At 43.5% G+C, this 20,000-nt stretch overlaps 1 protein-coding gene across 4 annotated transcripts in view; it reads left to right on the top strand.

Moving 5' to 3' along the window:
* The window catches only part of LOC306877490 (intermembrane lipid transfer protein VPS13B-like), a 190,568-nt gene that overhangs the window by 20,942 nt on the left and 149,626 nt on the right, over positions 1 to 20,000 (top strand). For all 4 annotated transcript variants that reach the window (XM_079429263.1, XM_079429262.1, XM_079429264.1 and 1 more), the window contains exons 13-19: positions 493 to 684; positions 1,171 to 1,337; positions 1,422 to 1,616; positions 2,333 to 2,457; positions 6,420 to 6,598; positions 7,454 to 7,588; positions 8,940 to 9,116. In XM_079429263.1, coding sequence (XP_079285389.1) covers positions 493 to 684; positions 1,171 to 1,337; positions 1,422 to 1,616; positions 2,333 to 2,457; positions 6,420 to 6,598; positions 7,454 to 7,588; positions 8,940 to 9,116 — 1,170 coding nt within the window. The remainder of the gene's footprint in view (positions 1 to 492; positions 685 to 1,170; positions 1,338 to 1,421; positions 1,617 to 2,332; positions 2,458 to 6,419; positions 6,599 to 7,453; positions 7,589 to 8,939; positions 9,117 to 20,000) is intronic.

Below are 20,000 nucleotides of genomic sequence, written 5' to 3' on the forward strand. Positions count from 1 at the left end.
TGGATGCTGCACACTGGTGGTGGTTGAGGAGAGACCCCCCCACATGATTGTAAAGCGCTTTGGGTGTACAGCAATACACAAAGCGCTATATAAAAAGCATCATTCTTTGAGTGTGTGTGTGTGTGTGTGTGGAGCCATGATATGATGTTTGTGTGTGTTGGAACATTTGGAATAGTGATCTTTGATAGCTATGTGTGTGTGTGTGAGAGAGCGGCTGTAAATCTGTCGTTCTGTTAAAGGAGTGTTCACAAAGACAGCGATTTGCAGCAACAAAGTGACCTGGAGTCATTGGTTTAGAGTGTGTGTGTGTGTGTTTGGGGTTGATAGCGGTCAGCCCGCGCTGTGTGAGTCGAGGGACCTGATCTTCTGCTTCCTTTAGGCCCCATAATCACCCAAACGACCCATAATCCCGTGCTGAGATCCAGCAGTGGAGCAGGAACGCCCCAGACTGCAGCGAGTGTCTGTCACTGGTTTTGTGCTGCTGTTTTCCAGTTTGTGTGGGGCTGCAGGATTTTCCTGCGCTGCGTAAAGATGAGCCGCCACTGGTGCAGGAGACGTCGGTGAAGAGGATCGTGGTCGGTCCGTTAGACCTGCAGCTCCACAGCAGTGCCGTCCACCGGATCCTGAAGATGGCTGCTTGCACGCTGGACCACGAGTACCAGCCCTACTGCAAACCGCAACCGGGTAAAACACACACTCACACCTAATCCATTAGTCCTCACAGTGCCGTCTTGACTTTCAGTGTTTGGGGATTAAACTCTGTTTAAAGAGTTAGAGATTATAAAATCAGTAATTATAAATAAACCGTGCTAAGAAATAGAATCAAATAAACAGTTGGTAATGAAACTAAGAACCAAAACCTCATGACAAGCAGCAGATCTCAGAGTGCTTGTGGTTTCTCTTATTAAAGTGAGGTTTCTGTGGTCAATATTGTGGTTTATTATTATTATGACTGACATCACAGACAGCAGCAGGTCTGTAAGCTGCATTTACACTGTTTAACCTCTGTCTCTCTGTCCTGCTGTCTGTCTGATGCTCTGTCTGTCTGTCTGTCTGTCTGATGCTCTGTCTGTCTGTCTGTCTGATGCTCTGTCTGTCTGTCTGTCTGATATTCTGTCTGTCTGTCTGTCTGTCTGTCTGTCTGTGTGTGTGTGTGTGTGTGTGTGGCAGATGTTGTGGAGGAGTGTGTGTCTGTGCTGCCAGAGCAGGTGTCAGCGCTGGAGGAGTTCATTCCCAGCCGTCAGACGAGCGTGACGCTGATGAGAGCGACAGTCTCTGTCCCCGCGGCAGAATACAACCTCCTGCACCTCTTACTTCCTGTTCTACTGGGACACAAGGTGGAAACGACAGAAACACTCTTTCCTCATATACCTGCCTCACCGGTGTGTGTGTGTGTATTACTCTCTGTGTGTTTCTGCTAGGTCTCGGCTGCGCAGACGTCTGTCCCTCAGTTCCAGCTACTGCGTCCTCTGCCTGCACTGCAGCTGCAGTTTGAGCGTGTCACGTTTGAACATTCGGTGCCAATGTATGAACAGGAAGTGACCCGTGCAGCCAGCAGCCTGAACCAGCCATCAGACACACTCCTGCACCACTGCTACACACACTGCTACCTGAAGGTACACACACACACACACACACACACACACACACACTCACTCACATTCACACACTCACACGCGCGCGCACACACACACACACACATTTACACACACACACACACACACACACACACACACACACACACACATACTGTAAAGCCCTTTTCACACCAAGAACGATAGCTATATTAGCGTCCACACCAGCGGACGATGTTGTCTGTTTATTCTAAGCACACACTCGTCTGCCGCTTTAAATTCTCCAGCTCGTTATAGCAGGATGGATTCTGATTGGATGTCAATGTTTGTATCATTCATCAGCTGGAAAAAATAGTTCTGAAAGTGATTCCTACGATATCGTTTCTCTGTGCATTTATCGTTATAGCTGTGGTGTGGATAAACTATATCTTTATCGTTATCTTAATCGTTATCTTTATAGTTATTGTCCTTGGTGTGAATAGGCCTTAAGTCTGGTTTAATGTAAACGGATGAGACAGAATTAAGTTTGTGTCAGAAGAAGCATATATTAATTTTTATTTTGAAGGATTTCATTATTGATAGTCAGGAGTGTATGAACAGACGTTGACGTGTGTTAATAATGTAAAAATTATATTCAAAATACCAGTGTTGCTTTGAATGTCTGCTAATGTTTCAGTCTGGTTTAAGTGTACACACACATCTCATACTGTCCTGAACACACTTCTCTAAAACGCTGAGCCTCTTTGTGTCTCTCTCAGGTCTTTGAGCTTCAGGCTGGTTTGACTGTAATCGACTCAGAGGGGGTGTTTCAGCCGCTCATTCCCATAATTCCTTCTTTCAGTACTGCTCTCTATGGGAAGCAGCTCCGTTTGCCTGCTTACTGGTGAGACACACACACACACACACACACACACACACACACAGTGGGTAAAGTGCTTAGATGAGTGTGTCAGTGGAGGGTAATAAATATCCTGTCATTAGCTGAGAGTCTGGATGTGTGAATGAGAGCCATTAACGCTGTGTGTGTGTGTGCGCGTGTGTGTGAGTGTATGTGTGTTCTGGTGTTGGCCGGAGGTGAGGCTGCTCACACGGTACCGATCACCCTTCATTTACCGAACTCCCCGGAGCCCGGCGGGTCGAGTGTGAGTTTAGTGTGTGTGAGAGCAGCAGTAATGAGACGCAGCAGCGCTGCCTGCTAAACCTGTTACAGCACACACATGAGGAGTGCAGAGCTCGACCGCCATCAGTGATCAAGGCCACATCACACACACTGCTGCGCTCAGCTCCTCAGCGCCAGGGACACACTCACACACACACACACACACACGCTAGCATTGCGTTCAGAGTGTTCTGTGTAAATGAAACGCTGTGAGTTGTTTTCTGAGCTACATAGCAGACATCCCATCATGCTCTTGTCATCAGTCAGAATGTGCTGCTGCTCAGTTGAACATCTCACTGATGGAGGATCACTGAGTCCCGAGTGTGTGTTACAGGACGAGACATCACACACCGTCAGGGATTGACGCCTTTCAGCGAACAGTTGATTGGTGAAGATTCGATGAGTTTGTGAGGTCTGTGAGGAATCATGGGTAATGAATTGAATCACAGCTTTAGTGTTGTGAGAAAAAGCTCCTTCCTTCATTGTTTAAAGCGCAGCTCTGTGTTCATTTAAACACACAGCTCATGATCCAGAGTTTTCAGCGTCTCAGAGCTGCTCGGGTTTGTTATTACTATAGTAATATATTTATTTTATTACATTTTTTATTTATCATTATTATAATTATTATTGTATATTCACATTGGCTGTGCTTCATTAAAACATCAGTGCCTTCTGACCCTCCTGTGGTGGGTTGTCACCTTTTCCCTGAATAATGACATTTTGTCTAATTGGGCTCGTGTTTCATGGCTGACTGTGTGTGTGTGTGTGTGTGCGTGTGTGTGTGTGTGTGTGTGTGTGTGTGTGTGCGTGCGTGTGTGAGTGTGTGTGCATGTGTGTGTGCGTGGATGTGTGTGTGTGTGTGCGCGTGAGTGAGTGAGTGTGCGTGCATGTGTGTGTGCGTGGATGTGTGTGTGTGTGTGTGTGTGCGTGAGTGAGTGAGTGTGCGTGTGTGTGTGTGTGCGTGCATGTGCGTGTGCGTGGATGCGTGCTTGTGTGTGTCACATGTGTAACAGCGGCTGGTGTGAGTCTGCTTCTGATTAGCGGCACTGTTTGCTGCGTTTGAGCGTGTTTATTTATTAATTAAAACAGGTGCAGATGGTACGTTGCTAAGATCGCTTTCCCTGAAAACACAGAAATGAAGCGAGTCGCGACAGCTTTCATGACGTGGCTGTGTGTGTGGCGAACATTTGCGGGGCATGTGCTGGTGTTTCCCGTCCGCGGAGCTCGACTCCCGTGAATCCAGATCAGAGGAACCCCGGGCGAGTGCTAGGGCTGTGCGATTCATCGAAATCAAATCAAAATCGCACAGCCTGCGATGTGGACGCGATATTACTGTGTTCCAGAGCATATGCATGACTGCCAGCCTTGAGTGACGGTCTTACTAACAACAGCGTGAGCGATCAGCACTGCTCTAGCCAACTGCGTAAACACCCAACATTTAAAAAGGGTCAGATCGAAAGTTAGGCAAATTAAAACTAAAGAAAACGTATTCAGCTTCAGCTTCGAAATGACAGACCACGAACAAAAAGGTCATTTGCAAGAGCTGCGTCACAAGGCATATCAAGAGCTCCCTTATCGGTTCTGCTGTCAGTACTGGAGAATAAAAGATACATCTTTAGATGTTGTTATTAGTAGACTTCATGAACGTTATCTTACACATTTTATCTCCCCAACAGATTAATTTGAAATAAGTTTATACTGCATGTTCAGAAGACCGCTCACACAGCCCGTGTCTCTGAATGCTTCTCATACTCTGAGCGTCTCCCGGACGAGCCGCACACACGCAGCCTGTCTCGTAATGCTCTTTAATACTGACGGTCTCGCGTCCGGTTCTGCTCCGCAAGTCTCTCGCGAGCACATCTGGCAATATGGCCTGACGCACGCGCTCAACCTGTGTCCACTCGCGCCTGGCTCCGCGTTTAAAACGAATGTAAATTAAGTCTAACTGCTTGCCAACTTTCACAGGGATGAAATGAAACATTCAGCACATTTCCCACTTGTTCTTAAAATCCCCCAAATACTTAAAAATGAATAAACCAGCCCGTGCAACATGTAATACTTTAATAATTGACTAAAGAAATGCAGTTCTTTATTTATAAAAAATAAACAAATCTTTCCTGTGAAATTCAGTAATTCTGTAAAAGTAGTAACACCATTATAATCTTCCCTGCAGAAAACACACACACACAAAAAACAGTAGAACCCCTCCCAAAACACAATAGAAAATGTAATGAATTTAAGGCTTATAATGGGAATTGTATTGGTTTTAATGTAAACTATAATGGTGTCTGCTGGTATTTGATGCATTCTATTGGTGGGATGTAATCAAAGTCTCTTTATATGGTCTTGGATGTAATCTAGCAGATGGCAACCAATAAAACAACAGTAATTCCTATTGGAATAATGCCCAAAACAAAAATATTTTTTTTATGGAAACTATAAGAATTTCTGTCATGGTTTCTATAGTTTTTTTGTTGTTGTTGTTTTTCCAGCAGGGTAACGATACTCACACATTATTGACAATATTTGTCAAAAATATCGCAATTAGATATTTTCCCCAAATCGCACAGCCCAAGTGAGCGCTGTCTGCCCCTGACCTCTGACCCCGTCTCGATCCGTGCGCTGGTGCAGCTGCAGCGAGGCGATCTCTGCTGAACGTCAGCCGTTACGCGCCGAGCCACCCAGAAGCACTACAAAGCCAGGATGAGAGCGGCGGAGACGAGCGGTTAAGTGTTTGCAGAGGTGCTCGAGGAGGAGCGCTTCTCCCCGTCAGAGCTGATCACAGACACAGACTCATTACCCAGAGAGCACTGGGCTCCCCCCCACACACACACACACACACACACACACTGACTGCTCTCAGCTGGAGACGTCGCTGTGGAGTTTCTTTCATATGAGCACAGAGATACTGAACAGAATCACTGTCACTGCACAGATTACACAGCTTTATATTTTATTATAGAGTGTTACAGAGATTTATATTACATTATAAGAGCGTTATGTCACCAATCAGTGTTTCCAGTCGATACAAGAAGACATTTGTGAATGTTACGAAGAACAAACATCTATTCATTAAAGTCTGTTTGATTCGGGTGGTTAAATGGAAAGTTCAGTGAATGATCTGGATGTGAGCTGCAGCTTTCAGTGTTTGAGTGAGTGACCTGCTCTAGTAATAGTTGTTCATTATCATGCCATTTAAAGAGACACGAGTTGAGCTTCAGTTTGACAGTCTGCTGTCTCACAGTCACGCGCTCTATATGTGCAGCGACTCCATTAACAATCACTCATGTTCATATAGATTCCACCATTCCTGGCTGGTGGAATAATCTTCCCACCCCTATCCGGAACGCCGGATCCCTGGCAATCTTCAAGCAACAACTGAAAACTCATCTCTTTCGGCAGTACTTGACTTCATCCTAAACTCAAAAAAAACTCTTTCCCTCTATCTTTCTCTCCGCTTACGAGCTTGTACTTATTTGAACAATGACTGAGACTTGGTGTTACGAGCACTTCCTCTGTCTGATTGCCTCTTCAAGATTAATCGCTTTTTGTATTCCCCAATTGTAAGTCGCTTTGGATAAAAGCGTCTGCCAAATGACAAAATGTAAATGTAGACAGGGAAAGTGTTTTCAGAGTTTCACTGTGATGACGTGTGTGATGATGTATTTGATCTGTGTGTCTGTCAGGGGGAGGAAGCCTTCGGTCCCGGTGTGTGAGTGTGTGTTCGAGCTCCCGCAGGTGTGTGTGCAGGCGACACGTGCGCAGGTGCTGCTGCTGCAGTGCATGTATCGCAGCTGGACACACAGTGTGGGAGGCGGAGCCTGCATCAGCGACAGCCTCGTTAGCCACGCCTACAAAACTCCAGGTACCTGCGTGTTCACGTGCACCTTTGAAACGCCTCGAGTGTGTGGAGTGATGAGGTGTGTGTGTGTGTGTGTGTGTGTGTGTGTGTGTGTGTGTGTCTTCATGGAGGTGTTTCATAATGACTGCGGTGAACTCCAGTGAGGAGCGTCTGTTTGATCACATCACACTCGTGTGTGTCCTTGTGCTGATGGAGTGTGTTGTCCTTGTGTGTGTCCGTGACATCCAGCAGAGGAATCTGTCTGATATGAGACACATTCATGGAGAAACAGCCACGTTTGTGTGTGTGTGTGTGTGTGTGTGCACGCTTCACATCAGCTGCGGTCAAACACTAACTGTGTGCCACAGCCATTCTTCTCTTCTCTTCTCTTCTCTTCTCTTCTCTTCTCTTCTCTTCTCTTCTCTTCTCTTCTCTTCTCTTCTCTTCTCTTCTCTTCTCTTCTCTTCTCTTCTCTTCTCCTCTCCATACCATCAGGAATATATGTGCCACATGCTAAAATGACACTTTCCAGAATGCAGAAGCCTCATAAACACACACACATTCCAGATGTTTTCATATGTGCACGACCTCAAATTCTCTGTATGCCTGCTGGTGTGTGTGTGAGCGCAGAGGTGCACAAGCAAACAGCTGGAGGTCACTGGGGTCACACACCCCATCAAACACCCTAAGGGCAACACACACACACACAGCTCTAGAGATATATTAGTATTTTTTTGAAGTAATATGAATGAGTTTTTGTTATATTGTCATGTAAATATGTTTTGTGACTGAACTCCCATCATGCATCTGTGATGCCCCGGATTACTGAATGTACAAACACATGATGCTGATGTGACTGACGGGTGTGTGTTTGAGCAGGTGTGAAGCCGGTGTGTAGCGCTCCCGTGCTGGAGGTGTGTATTCAGCGTGTGGAGCTGAAGGTGTGTGTGCGGCCGGTGCTGCTGTGTGTTTCTGGGACACTGGGAGCCGTGAAAGTGTGCGCCAGAACGCCGGGTGAGAGCAGCTGCACACATCTGTCCCTCTGACACACACACTCATACTCACTCAGACACACACACACACACACACACACACTTACATACACGCTCAAAGCCTTTGTTCATAACAGCACAATCCTGTTTTCATACACAGCACAAGTGAGCCTGTGTTTGGTGTAATTTTTGTTTTTATGGCACATTCCCTGGATTTATTTCCTTTGAGTCTCAGTGATTTACTACTCCAACATCTCTGATGATGCTGTGCAGCATTCGAGAGAATGAACTGTTTCTAGTGTAATGTAAAAAGACATGTAAAATAAAATATCTTCAGAGTAAAGTATAATTAGCCATCTAATAATAAGCCATCTTCAAGAAAAGGCTAAAAACACTAGCACTCTCTCTTCTTTTTCAAAACTGCTTGTTTTCTTAAAAAATGTCTCTAAGGCCCTGTTTACACTAGGCATTTTAAAATGAAAACGATCCTTGTCTACACTACACAACTGAAAACGCATGTCACATGACCATTCATGCAGGTACAACCATAGATATGTATCGGTAGATCCCTATTATTTAGATGGCGGACACGTCTGCACGCTTGGAGCGGTCGAATGGGGAATCTATCTATACATATCTATGAGTACAACAATGAGCATGCTGTTATTGTTTACACGGTCCTCAAGAATACGCAGAGGGAAGCCACGCCATCGTCTTCAGAAGTCTCCGTTTTGCTCCGTTTAAACTGAAACACAACCCCGGAGTTTTCAAACTAAAACAGGGTCTGCAGCGTTTTCAAAAGTCTCTGTTTTCGACCTCTAAAACAGCGGAGTAGTATAAACGACAGGCGTAACCGTATCAAAAGTTATGCGTTTTAAAACAAAAACGCACTAGTGTAAACGTAGCCTAACACTAGCTTTCTCTATTCTATCTACTTGTTTTCTTTTTGTTATATAAAAAAGCCCTTGCTACGTTTAGATTGCGTTGTTAGGCTAACCCGAGACTTGTCACAGCACTTGCATATTATTGCTCTTTTGTTGGTTTTGATTGCTTCTATTGTCCTCATTTGTAAGTCACTTTGGATAAAAGCATCTGCTAAATGACTAAATGTAATTATAATAATATATTTTTGATTGAGGATAAACTCAGTGGTTAACATAAGATATTCAGTGTATCTGAGAAAATCAAGAGTCTGTTTTAAGTTGAATTAAGTCTGTAAAATCATGTGACCTTTAACCCTGTAATGTGTTGAACAGAGCTGAATGTTCGTTGTACATTTGTTTTTCAAATGGGAAATACTGCAAGTTATTAATGTGTTTGACTGTGTGTGTGTGTGTGTGTGTGTGTGTGTGTGTGTGTGTGTGTGTGTGCAGGTGTGTGTGAGGGCCAGAAGGATCACCTGGTTCCGCTGGTCCAGGGTCCGTCTGATACCACGGATCTTCACACGAGTCGCTGGTTGAGCGGGAGCCGTAAGCCGGAGTCTCTGCTGTCTCCTGATCTCCTCCAGATCTCTCTGCAGCTCCCGCAGCAGGAGCACGCGCACAACCCCGGTGAGACGTCTCCGATCGCTCCGATCATATCACACACCACAGGCAAGATCTTTAAACCTCTGATGAAACATGCCTGCATATCTGTAAACCGCCAGTCAGCAGCTGGAGGAAAAACTCAATAGGATGTTTAGGTAGAGAAGACAGAATCCTTGAGAGGATCCAGACTCATCTGGAGGAGCTCATGCTGCTCTGGCAGTAGATCAGCATTATTCTGCTGTGTCCTCCGAGGCTTCAGTCATTCATATCCATTCACTGAGACCGTCCTGAGCTGTGGAGTTCAGAGCATTGATGCTCCATTCATAAACGCTAAGGTCCATCTCTTAGTCTGTGCTGTTTTGAGGTGATGTGTGAACAAAACTTCACTAAACATTATTTGTAGCTCCTGCTATCCAAGAATCACAATAAGTTCTATGAAATGAAACAAAGTCTCAGATTTCAAATTCTGTCAGTTTTATCACTAAATTCAGAGAGAGACAGATTGCTGTAGCCTCACCTGAGCCGATCATGTCTTCAGGTTAGTGCAGCAGGTGTTGATTTTATTCTGAAGTTCATCTGTGTTGAGATCCTGACAGACTACTAGTTTGAGAGAGAAGTTAGGTGAGCTGGTGTCCTCCACAGATGATCCCAGAATGCATCAGTCTTTGTCTGTGTGTTTAATATGACTACCTGCGCTCGGCTCCAGAGATTTACCGTGTTTTATCAAGAGCAGACACTAATAAAACTGAGACATATTTGAGATATTAAAAGTCTGATTTGAACAGAAATCATTAAAGAGGTGGAAGAGATTCTTCCCAGAATCCCACTGATCGCTCGCAGCGCAGTGTTTGTGTTCGCTTCGCTCTCGTTCAGTGCGAAACTCATCAAGTCACCTTTATTTATATAGCGTTTTTAACAATGTAAATTGTGTCAAAGCAACTGCACAATATCAAAAAAGGAAATTAGTGTGTTAATAATGTAAAATTAAAAGATAAAAAAAACAGATTTTGAGTTAAAGGCATTTCATTATTGAATTCAGTGATGTCATCATCCAGCTCAGTTCAGTTTAAACAGTGTCTTTGCAATCATGTCGACGATATCTCTGGAAATGAAGTGTCCCCAACTAAGCAAACCAGAGGCAACAGCGGCAAGGAACCAGAACTCCATCAGAGACAGAATGGAGAAAAAACCTTGGGAGAAACCAGGCTCAGTCGGGGGGGCAGTTCTCCTCTGGCCAAACAAACCAGCTGTTCAGTTCCACCTGCAGCAAAGTCAGATTGTTCTTAAGACAAAAATGAAGAAGAATTCAAATTCTTGAAAAGAATCTTCTTAAAAATCATCGTAAATAACTTCTTAAATGTAGGACAGCCCCAGACTTGTCTTAAATCCAAAACAGTAAGAATTCTTTAATGAATTTATTGGGTTATTTCAAAATAATTGTTATATTTAAGCATTACAACAACGTTAGCTACATATAGCCTAATACATAGTATGACTATTAATAGCGATGCGCGAGTTTTCTGAAGCGACAGCAATGACTGATAATGTAAACAATGATCGCTCATGATTAGCCTGTGTGTGACACTACTGTTTGCTAACTTCAAAACTCAGTAGCAACTCTACAAAAACGAGTACGATAGGTAACTTTAACTGGACACTATTATTTTAGCTTATAAATACGACATAATCTTTGGCAGTATGCAGCGCATATGACTGTGTAACGGTCACACATACCGGAAGCGTTCACTCGGATGAGAGCAAACACACAGCACTACAAAACTGAATCAACAGATCGCTGCGGCTTGAGACAGGCTGTTCAAAAACATGCCGCATTAAAAATGTCAAGCTGAGCGCCAGTCAAAATCGTGACAAAAAAAGTGTGCGTGCTTACTATGATTATTAGGGTCATCTGCAGGAAGCGCAAAAAGACAATAAAGAGTTTAGACTGTCATTTTCTTCTTAAGAAAAAAATTAAGATGTTCTTAAGAATATATTTGAGAACTTAAGAATTTTTCAAGAATTGCACTTAAGAACATTCTTACGAACTTCGTATAATTTATCTTAAGAAATTTCTTAACTTATTTCTTAAGAAGATTTTTGTGAATCCGGCCCCAGGACGACTTTCTTTCTTTCTTCAGTGGAACGCAAATGAAGATATTTGGAGAAATGACTGTGTTTTTGATCAAATAATGAAAGTCAGTGGGGTCCAGTGTTGCTTGGTTCACATTATTTTTTAAAATATCAAAGAAAGAAAGTCATGCTGGACCAATCAGTCCTGAGCTGGACTCTTTGATGGCCTGTCAGTCACAGAGCTGCTGACGTGTGTTTGTGTGCTCATAGTTGATCAGAGTCTATCACGTGACGTCTCAGGAGAAATACTGGATAGTGAGTGTGTTTTCATCAGTTGTGATCGCTCTCAGACATGATGCTGATGTGCTGACTAGCTGTGCTCCGAGAACAAGCGAGATCTCTGACACGGTCACATTCAGAGGAGCTTTCTGTGCGTTTCTCTCCAATACTTCAAGAGATGCTTTATAACATTATATAGCAGCGTTCGCCTTTAATCTGCCCAGTAATATTTCTAAATGTTCAGTAATATTTCTAAATGTTTCCATAATAATCTTTTTCACAATCTTGCGCTGAACTGGAGAGCCGCGGAGGCCCAGATGTGCTTGGAAGCGTTCCCGCTCTCGCGCTCGCTCTTTTCTTGCGTCTTTATCTTCCTTCACTCCTTTCCTGAGCACTTGAACCTCAAAGCGTTCTTCAAACTGTAACGTTTAATTACCTTGAAATGACATTTAAATAATTCCCAGGCCCTTCTGCATCTCTGGCTCTCGCAGTCGGCATTAGGATGGGCTTCGCTGCGCTACATCTGCTTTCCATTCGATTGTTTACCAGTGAATTAAAAAGAAATTCCAATTTACTTAGAAAATGGGAGTTCTGTACTTGTTAAACTCCCGTAGACGCAGACCAATATGTTTCTGTTTAATGAGCCTGAGGTTGGAACACACTAATAAATTAAAGGCAATTAAAGGCGTTGGATTTATCACAAAAGGATCCCGGCTGCGCAGCTTTGAAACGCCTCTTTTATGGACATATAGTGATTTTACGCTGAGCGTTAACCCTTCGCCGTACAGCGGCTCTCGCTCGTTTCCAGGCATCTGTTCTGACGTTATGAGTGATGAATGAATGCAGCGATCTAGTTTGTGCACTGCACACTTTTCAGTATGTGATGCAGCATAACTATACAACAATAACCATTTGAATCAGTGTTAAAATGCTGCTCGCGTCACATGATCACGTTGTGTTGCATGTTTAAATCCTCCAGCTATCGTCTCGATTATGCGTGCGGTTGTATTTAGTGGTTTGTTTTTATTAGGTGAGAATCACACCTCTATCTGTGACCCTAGAACTAGCCAGAGCAGCGGCTTTCTGAAGTCTAATGTCACAGGGCAAATGCATTGCATTGTGGGATACAGTATGTCACTTGCTGTGAGTATTCCGTGCCATGCATACTGAGGATGCATACTGCAGGCAGTGCGCTTGCGGTAGTGTGCTGCGCGCTCGTTACACATCTGGCAGCAGGAGTTTGGTGGCCTGTGGATTAGTGCAGTGGGGGATGTTGGGTATTTTATGGGTGTGCAGTGCGAGCCGAGGGCTGCAGGTGTCTCTCTCTCTGTCTCCGACTCTCTCTTTTCGTCCCCAGGGAACCGCGAGGCGAGTCCAGCTTTATGATGATAGAAAAAGAGCGCAAGACGGAGCGGGGGCGCATGTGTTCTCCTCAGGCGCTCGTGCAGCTGTGAGAGTTTGATTTATGTCTTTCTCAGTACTCTGGGATTTCAAAATGCTACATTTAATCAAACGCAGGGGTCGAATGCAGAAGATGTTCGGGGGAGAGCTGCGTTTGGAGTTATGGGAACGGCAGAACAAAGATGCCTTTAATGTTCATTTCCACAGATCGAGTGAGATTCTGAATGCATTGAGTGCGGTGTTTCTGGTGTTAGTGGAGCTGCATCAGCTTCATGAGAGCGTCAGAGCTACAGCTGGGCCGCGTCGCTCCGTGTTTGAGGCAGTAGAATAATGACGGCAGGTGGATCGGGCCTGACGCGGCTTTGATCGCCCCACAAACACCCCGGCCTGAAACCGGATCTCCGGCTGGACGGCTGCGTGGGGCTCCGGGCTGCTGTGAGTCCGTTAGCTCTGATCTCTATTAACAGCTCCCTCCATCCCTCATATAAACACACTCCTGCTCTGCTCTCCTCAAACCTGCCCCTCTCTCTTCACTGCTATGAATTTGATTAGTTGTGTGTTTTATTAAAATCACATGAAAGACACTGAATTAAGTGGCTTGAGATTCAAGTATGTAGTGAGACTCGTAAATGTTGCCTGTGATGTCGGTTATGTAGTGATGTAGTCCGTTTGGTCATGTTTGGAAGCTCCAGTCGTCTTTTCTCTCCTCGTGGAGGACCACCATCATTCTGAATGTCTTCAGACCTTCGTCTTTCTTGATGTTGTATATTTTGGCTTTCTCGTTCACCTTTGGCTGCTTTAATCTGTTCATTGAGGCAGAACTGATGGTGCTTGACGTCTCATCTCCGGCCTGCAGACACGCGTCACGCTCTGACATGCGCTGCAGCTTTTGGGTGGCATTTCTTTCTTCAACAGATTGTTGCATGACTCTCGTAAAAACAAAGAGCCGTTGCATCATTTGATTTTTTGGAAGTGCAGATGCAGCAAGTGGCAGGAATTCATGTTCTCTGTGTTCCAGCATGTGTGTGAGATTTGCTCGTCTATTAGCGGAGGCCTTTGGAAAAAACACATCGTTTGATCTGACGTTTAAGAGACGATGAATCGGGCGTTTCATTAAACGTTTGTGAGATGCAGAGCGAGCCGTGGAGTCCAAAGAGCGGCTCATTAGCTGAATTAGTGGATTGTGAATGTCTCAGAGATGCTCTGACAGCACAACTGGCATGACAAAATACATTTTGAATGGCAACGGAATTAAAACCACAGAAAATAGTGTAGAACAACTGAAACAGGATTTGAACTAGAAGATGAAAACGACTGGTAACAACACATAGTTGTTAATGATTATGGTAACAAGTTGACTTGAATGAACTGAATGATTCCTCATCGTCTGCTTTCATGTGTTTGGGTGTGAAGGTTTCGCTCTCTGTCTCTCAGGCTCAAAGCTGGAAAACTGATCTTTCCTCTCGGCTACTGGATGTAATTTAATTCCCAGGATAGAGGATTCATTTCCCACAGAGATGCAGTGGCTCTCAGACATTCAGTGTCCGGTGGAAGTTTCTCAGGAGCGACTGACCGCCTGTTGAGATCAGGGTTTGGAAAAATTCAGAACTGAAGAACTTTAATTCATAAATATGAATATAGATTGAATTAGCCATAACACAAGAAGTTGAATTAGAATGGCTGGAAAGAATTACAGTTGGTGCATTCTGGGAAATTAAATGCTTTTCCATTAGGGCTGCACAATTAATCAAATTTCTAGTTGTGATTACAATTATAGATGCCACAATTAGGTAATCTACACTTGACCCTCTAACACTAGAACTGTCTATTCTATTTTTATTCCATCTATTTGATTTCTATTTATTTATTATGAACCGAAAAATTATTAATTAATAATTCATAATAATCACAATTACAATTTCAAAGGAATAATCTATTCAGCCCTATCTTCCATCCTGTTGCACATAAGTTAATTGATTAAATATGATGTCAGTTCAAACAAGACTTTGTCAGACTTTTTCTTCATTCAAAGCGCAAATCTGCATCCGCTTTGCTAAATCAGATTCCGGAATTGGATTTTAATTGAATCGCCACTCTGGATTCAGTTCTGATGGAGCTCAGCTCTTGAGATGTGTGTTATTGTCGTCTGATCTCACGCTGGCAAACAGCACTCAGACTGTCTTCAGAAAAGTTTCCATGTGACGTTTGGCTGTGAAATGATTGATCACGGCTCATATTCTTCAGATCATTTTCTCAGTGTTTTCCTGCAGCGGTGGTTCTTCTCCAGTGAGCTGATAGTGTTAAATCCGCTGTGGCTCTTTGGTTTGTTCGCGGGGCTGTAGTTTGTGATTCTAGCTAACTGATAACTGCGGGTCACATGCGCTCACGGACATCAGCAGGTAGTTTTCTGTGCTGCTGGCGGAACGGATTGGAGTCTCCGTGGTCGAGTGAAGATGTCAAAACACGAGGCCATGTGGGAGGGCTGAGAACCGGCCCTTTCCCATGATCCCTCAGACGCACTCCTGATCGCTGAAGGTGAGCCGTTCCCAGCGCTGCGTCTGGAGGAGGGCAAGTCCCTGACGGAAAGAAGGCATTAGCGCTGCAGCGATGGGTTAATCTGTAATTAATTAAGCTAATTACAGGCATGTCGTTAGGGCACAGTTCTGCTGTAATTAATGAAGTCGGCCAGTAGGAACACTGTGATGGAATGTGAATTTCTGAGAGGATGTTTTGGACAAAGATCGGACAGGAATTAGATTAATATAATGCGCGAAAGTAGATTAATATAATGCGCGAGCGTGAATCTCCCTGCTCTCACGCGCATTTCCTTTGCTCTCACACAAAACTGGACGCGCGCTCTCGGATATACGCTGCTCTCGCGCAGACAGAGTGCTTAAAACATGTCTCTGCTCTCGCTCAAGTGTGTGTGTGCGCGCTCAAACTCTGTCCTGTGCACGCGCACTGACAACAAAACTGAAAACAAAAACTCGATTTAAAAAAACTCCCAATAAATGTCCAAACAGCGATTCTATCAGAGCATTTAGTGTGTTATGATATCATCGTTTACAACTATTTTTGCATTTGATGTTTGAAAGGAATTGTTTCTTACTATTGCCAACAACTGAGAATTCATTGCAATGATTTTAAATTCAGTTGAGATATCTGATATATGACATAACATTGAGCTTTAATATGAAGTCTTTAGAGCCATGGGCTGTTTTTAGATAAATCAAGGGGTTTGACCAACCATAGCTGGACAGAGGTTATTTATATAAACTAACCCTAGCCATTTCAAATATACATTTGATTAACATTGCTAAATATTATTAAACTGGAAAGAATACATCCTTCTTTGATTGTCAAAATATTTCACAGAAAAGAACAAAATACAAGCATAAAAGATATAAAGTAAAACAAAGTAGCCTACAATAACCAGTGTGTTAAAACAAAAATGCAGGAAAGGAAAGACCCTAATGAAGAAATCGGCGATAACTTTTGACAACATTTAATTCAGGTGTGAAAATAATTAATCTTCATATATATATATATATATATATCATCCCAAGTACACAATACATGTATGGCCACGTGAACTTTAAGAATCATATACTTGTTTGATTGTTTGTTTAGATAAATAGGGGTTTGACCAAACGATTAGACAAACTAGTTTTTTTATTTTTTTATAAATCATCCAAGCACCCGATTCATAGCCATTTCTAATATATTTGATTAAATATTAAAATATTATATACTAAATATTATTAAATTGTAGAGAAATTCCAGGATCAGTTCCCTCTTCACGTAGGCCTAGTATTTTCATCGGGTCAGTCGTAGAAAAATCTGATTGGTTGATAACTTTTGACGTTTAATCCAGGTGTGAAAAGAATGAATATCTAGCGCAAGAGTACGGAGAGATGTGCGCGTGCACAGGACAGAGTTTGAGCGCACACACGCACACTTGAGCGAGAGGAGAGACATGTTTTAAGAGCGCGCGTCTGGGTTTGTGCGACAGCAAAGGAAGTCCCAAGTAGGGCTCACTGCATCCTGTGGTGGACATCCATCCCCGCCCACGTCCAAGTGTGAGCCACGCCCACGTCAAAACTTTCCGTCAGAAGCCACGCCCCTATCGTTTACATCACCTCTTGTGGTTCCCCTACTGAGGAAACCCGGAAGTAACATTATGTCGAAGTTTACAGCCGTTTTCGGGGATCTAAATAAAATAATGTTGCCTTTCGTTTACTAATACACGTTTTCTTGAAAGGATGTCTAGGCTAAAATGGCACAACTTAAATCTAATATATTTAATATGTCTAATGTAGAGCTGATTTCTCATCACAGCCTGTAAAACACTTGCATTGGTTGATTAAAAACACCTTTTTGATTTATCAAATATAAAGGGGATAATTAGATTTTGTTATTGTAAAAGTCACAACACATTGTTATAATTTATAATTGTCATTTAATTTTCTAAAGATGTGTTGTTCCACTTATCATCAGTTGTTAGCAGTTGACTGATAGTATTGTCAGTAGTCTGCACACACACATGCTGAATAGAGATTGCTTGCTTTGATAGACTATAACGAGTAACATGGCATTGACATTCAGGCCTTGTTCATCAACAAAACTTCATATGAAGTGTGTCCCGGTCCTCCACATATTTAAAGATCAATAAACAGACATCTCTTGCTTCATTAGGTATTTTTATATTTATTATTTCAATATCATTTAAAATTTTACAAAAAATATATGTTCTATAAGAGATATGTTCCAGCTATCATAAATGAGCAGCTGAATGATCAGATAAAGAGTTATTTAAATGCAGAACACACACATACATGAGCTACACAGAGAGAGATTCCTTGCCTTGTTAGATTATTCACAGAAACATGACACAGAGTTTAAAGCCTTGTTCAACACAATTAGATATGAATGTGTCCAGCTCCTCCAGATACTCAAACAATCAGAATATTGTATTGTACAGATGTACTATATACATATTATGCATTATGAATGTGGATGGATGTATGATATATTAAATCAAAAACATATGTATAATAAATATAAGTATGGATAGTTTGGTATTGCACATGTTTTATTGCACAATGGAGAGAACATTTAACTGTTTGTGAGGTAGATATGGCCTGAGGGAAGAAACTGTTCCTGTGTCTGGTCGTTCTGGTGCTCAGAGCTCTGTAGCGTCGACCAGATGGTAACAGTTCAAAGAGGGAGTGTGCTGGATGTGAGGGGTCCAGAGTGATTTTACCAGCCCTTTTGCTCACTCTGGATAAGTACAGTTCTTGGAGAGTGGGGAGGGTTGTACCAATGATTCGCTCAGCAGTCCGGACTACCCTCCGTAGTCTTCTGAGGTCAGATTTGGTAGCTGAGCTGAACCAGACAGTTATTGAGGTGCAGAGGATGGATTCAGTGATGGCGGAGTAGAACTGTTTCAGTAAGTCCTGTGGCAGGTTGAACTTCCTCAGCTGGCGAAGAAAGTACAACCTCTGCTGGGCCTTCCTGACAATGGAGTCAATGTGAATATCCCACTTCAGGTCCTGAGAGATGAATAAAAATATAGTGAAATGATGTGGTTGCTCAACCAAGTTACTGTGCAAGGGTACTGTGATCAGTGTATATCATTAAAAATATCATATGTATTTGAGTGAGTGTTTTGTGTGTGTATGTGTGCGTGTGTGTTCTCATTCAGTTCCTCAGGGTTGTGGAGAGTCCTTCAGTCTGTCCTGGCATGAGTTCAGGGACCCAGTGTGTGTTTGTGTGTGTGTGTGTGTGTGTGTTACTTTGGCTTTATAAAGATTAAAGTCTTGTTTCTATGATGTGACGCTCTAGTCGCTGTTGTGTGTGTGTGTTTTGAGTTCTTGTGTAATGAGTGTGTGTGAGCGGTTTGTGAGTTCTTATGAGTAATTACGGGTTCTGTTTGAAGCGGCCTGTAAAACAGCAGCTCTCTGGAGCGCCACAGAGAGAGTGTGTGTGTGTGTGCAGTACGAGCTCCTGCACTGGCTGGTGTATTCAGCAGGAGCTGTAGAGAGAGAGACAGGCGAGGTGTTGGCTGCTGCGGTCGGTCAGTCGGTTAGTTAGTTAGTTAGCTGGCTGGTAAACGTAGTTGTGGGTGGTCCGCAGTGCCACTCTCTCCTGATCATTTTTAAGTCGTTTGTTTGACATGTTCTGGCCTTAGTTTGCACTGTTATTTCCTGCTGCACTTACAGCTGTGAGGACTCCCATCATGCACTGCTCTGCAGCCTCTGTGACCCTGTGCTTTCCTTGTGACATCACTGCCCCCCTGTGGCGGCTCGCTTGTCCCGCCGGACACCAGCGCTTGAGCCGTGCTCGTCTGTGACCGTGTGACGCTCTCGGAGCCGAGCTGTTCTCCGGCTCTAATGGGCTCAGTGTAAACGCTGCCCGCTCTCTAAATAAATAATTACAAAAGCCCATCGAGCAGAGACGTCAAACACACGCAGGCTCGTTCTCTACTCAAATAAACCAACACAGTCTCACTCTAAATGTGTGCATCTCTCTCTCCCCATATGTTTCAGTGTCTCTCTGTAGGCCTGCCGCTGGTTGTAGTGGATCAGTGCATGTCTGTCTGATGTTGTTTGTGTTATCGAAGTGTCTTTAAATCAGAACGCATTTCAAAGTCTGCACGGGTCAAGCCCCGCCCCTCCCTCAAGCCCCGCCCCTCCGAGTGAGTCTGCGGCGTGATATACTGCTCATTATACTGCTTATACTGCTCATATACACACTCAGTCGGTGTGTTTGTGTCCTGCAGTAAATCTGACGTGTGTTCCTGTATCTGTGTCTCTCATCTATGTCGTCTCTATAGGAAAGCATAAATAATCTCTCCTGCGTAACGTTTGTAATTGCAGCTGTATTTTACTCTCCGACAGAAACATCTCGTCTCAATTTTAAACCCCGTAAATTAGATGAAACTGATTTAATGAGTCTGTGGCGTAACTCTGATAGACTCACTCAACTCTCATGAACCTGTCTGTCTCTCTGTAGACCCGTCTGTGGTGCAGGGTTTGAATCCTCAGTTCTCCTGTGTTCATGTTCTCTCGCTCTCATGTTGTGACGTGTGTTTCTCTCTGAGTCAGGCTCTGGTTCACTGTCAGTCTCGTTCAGAGCCGATGTCCAGGTTTACGTTAT

Source organism: Barbus barbus (genome assembly GCF_936440315.1).
Source record: "Barbus barbus genome assembly, chromosome: 12".
NCBI lineage: Eukaryota > Metazoa > Chordata > Actinopteri > Cypriniformes > Cyprinidae > Barbus > Barbus barbus.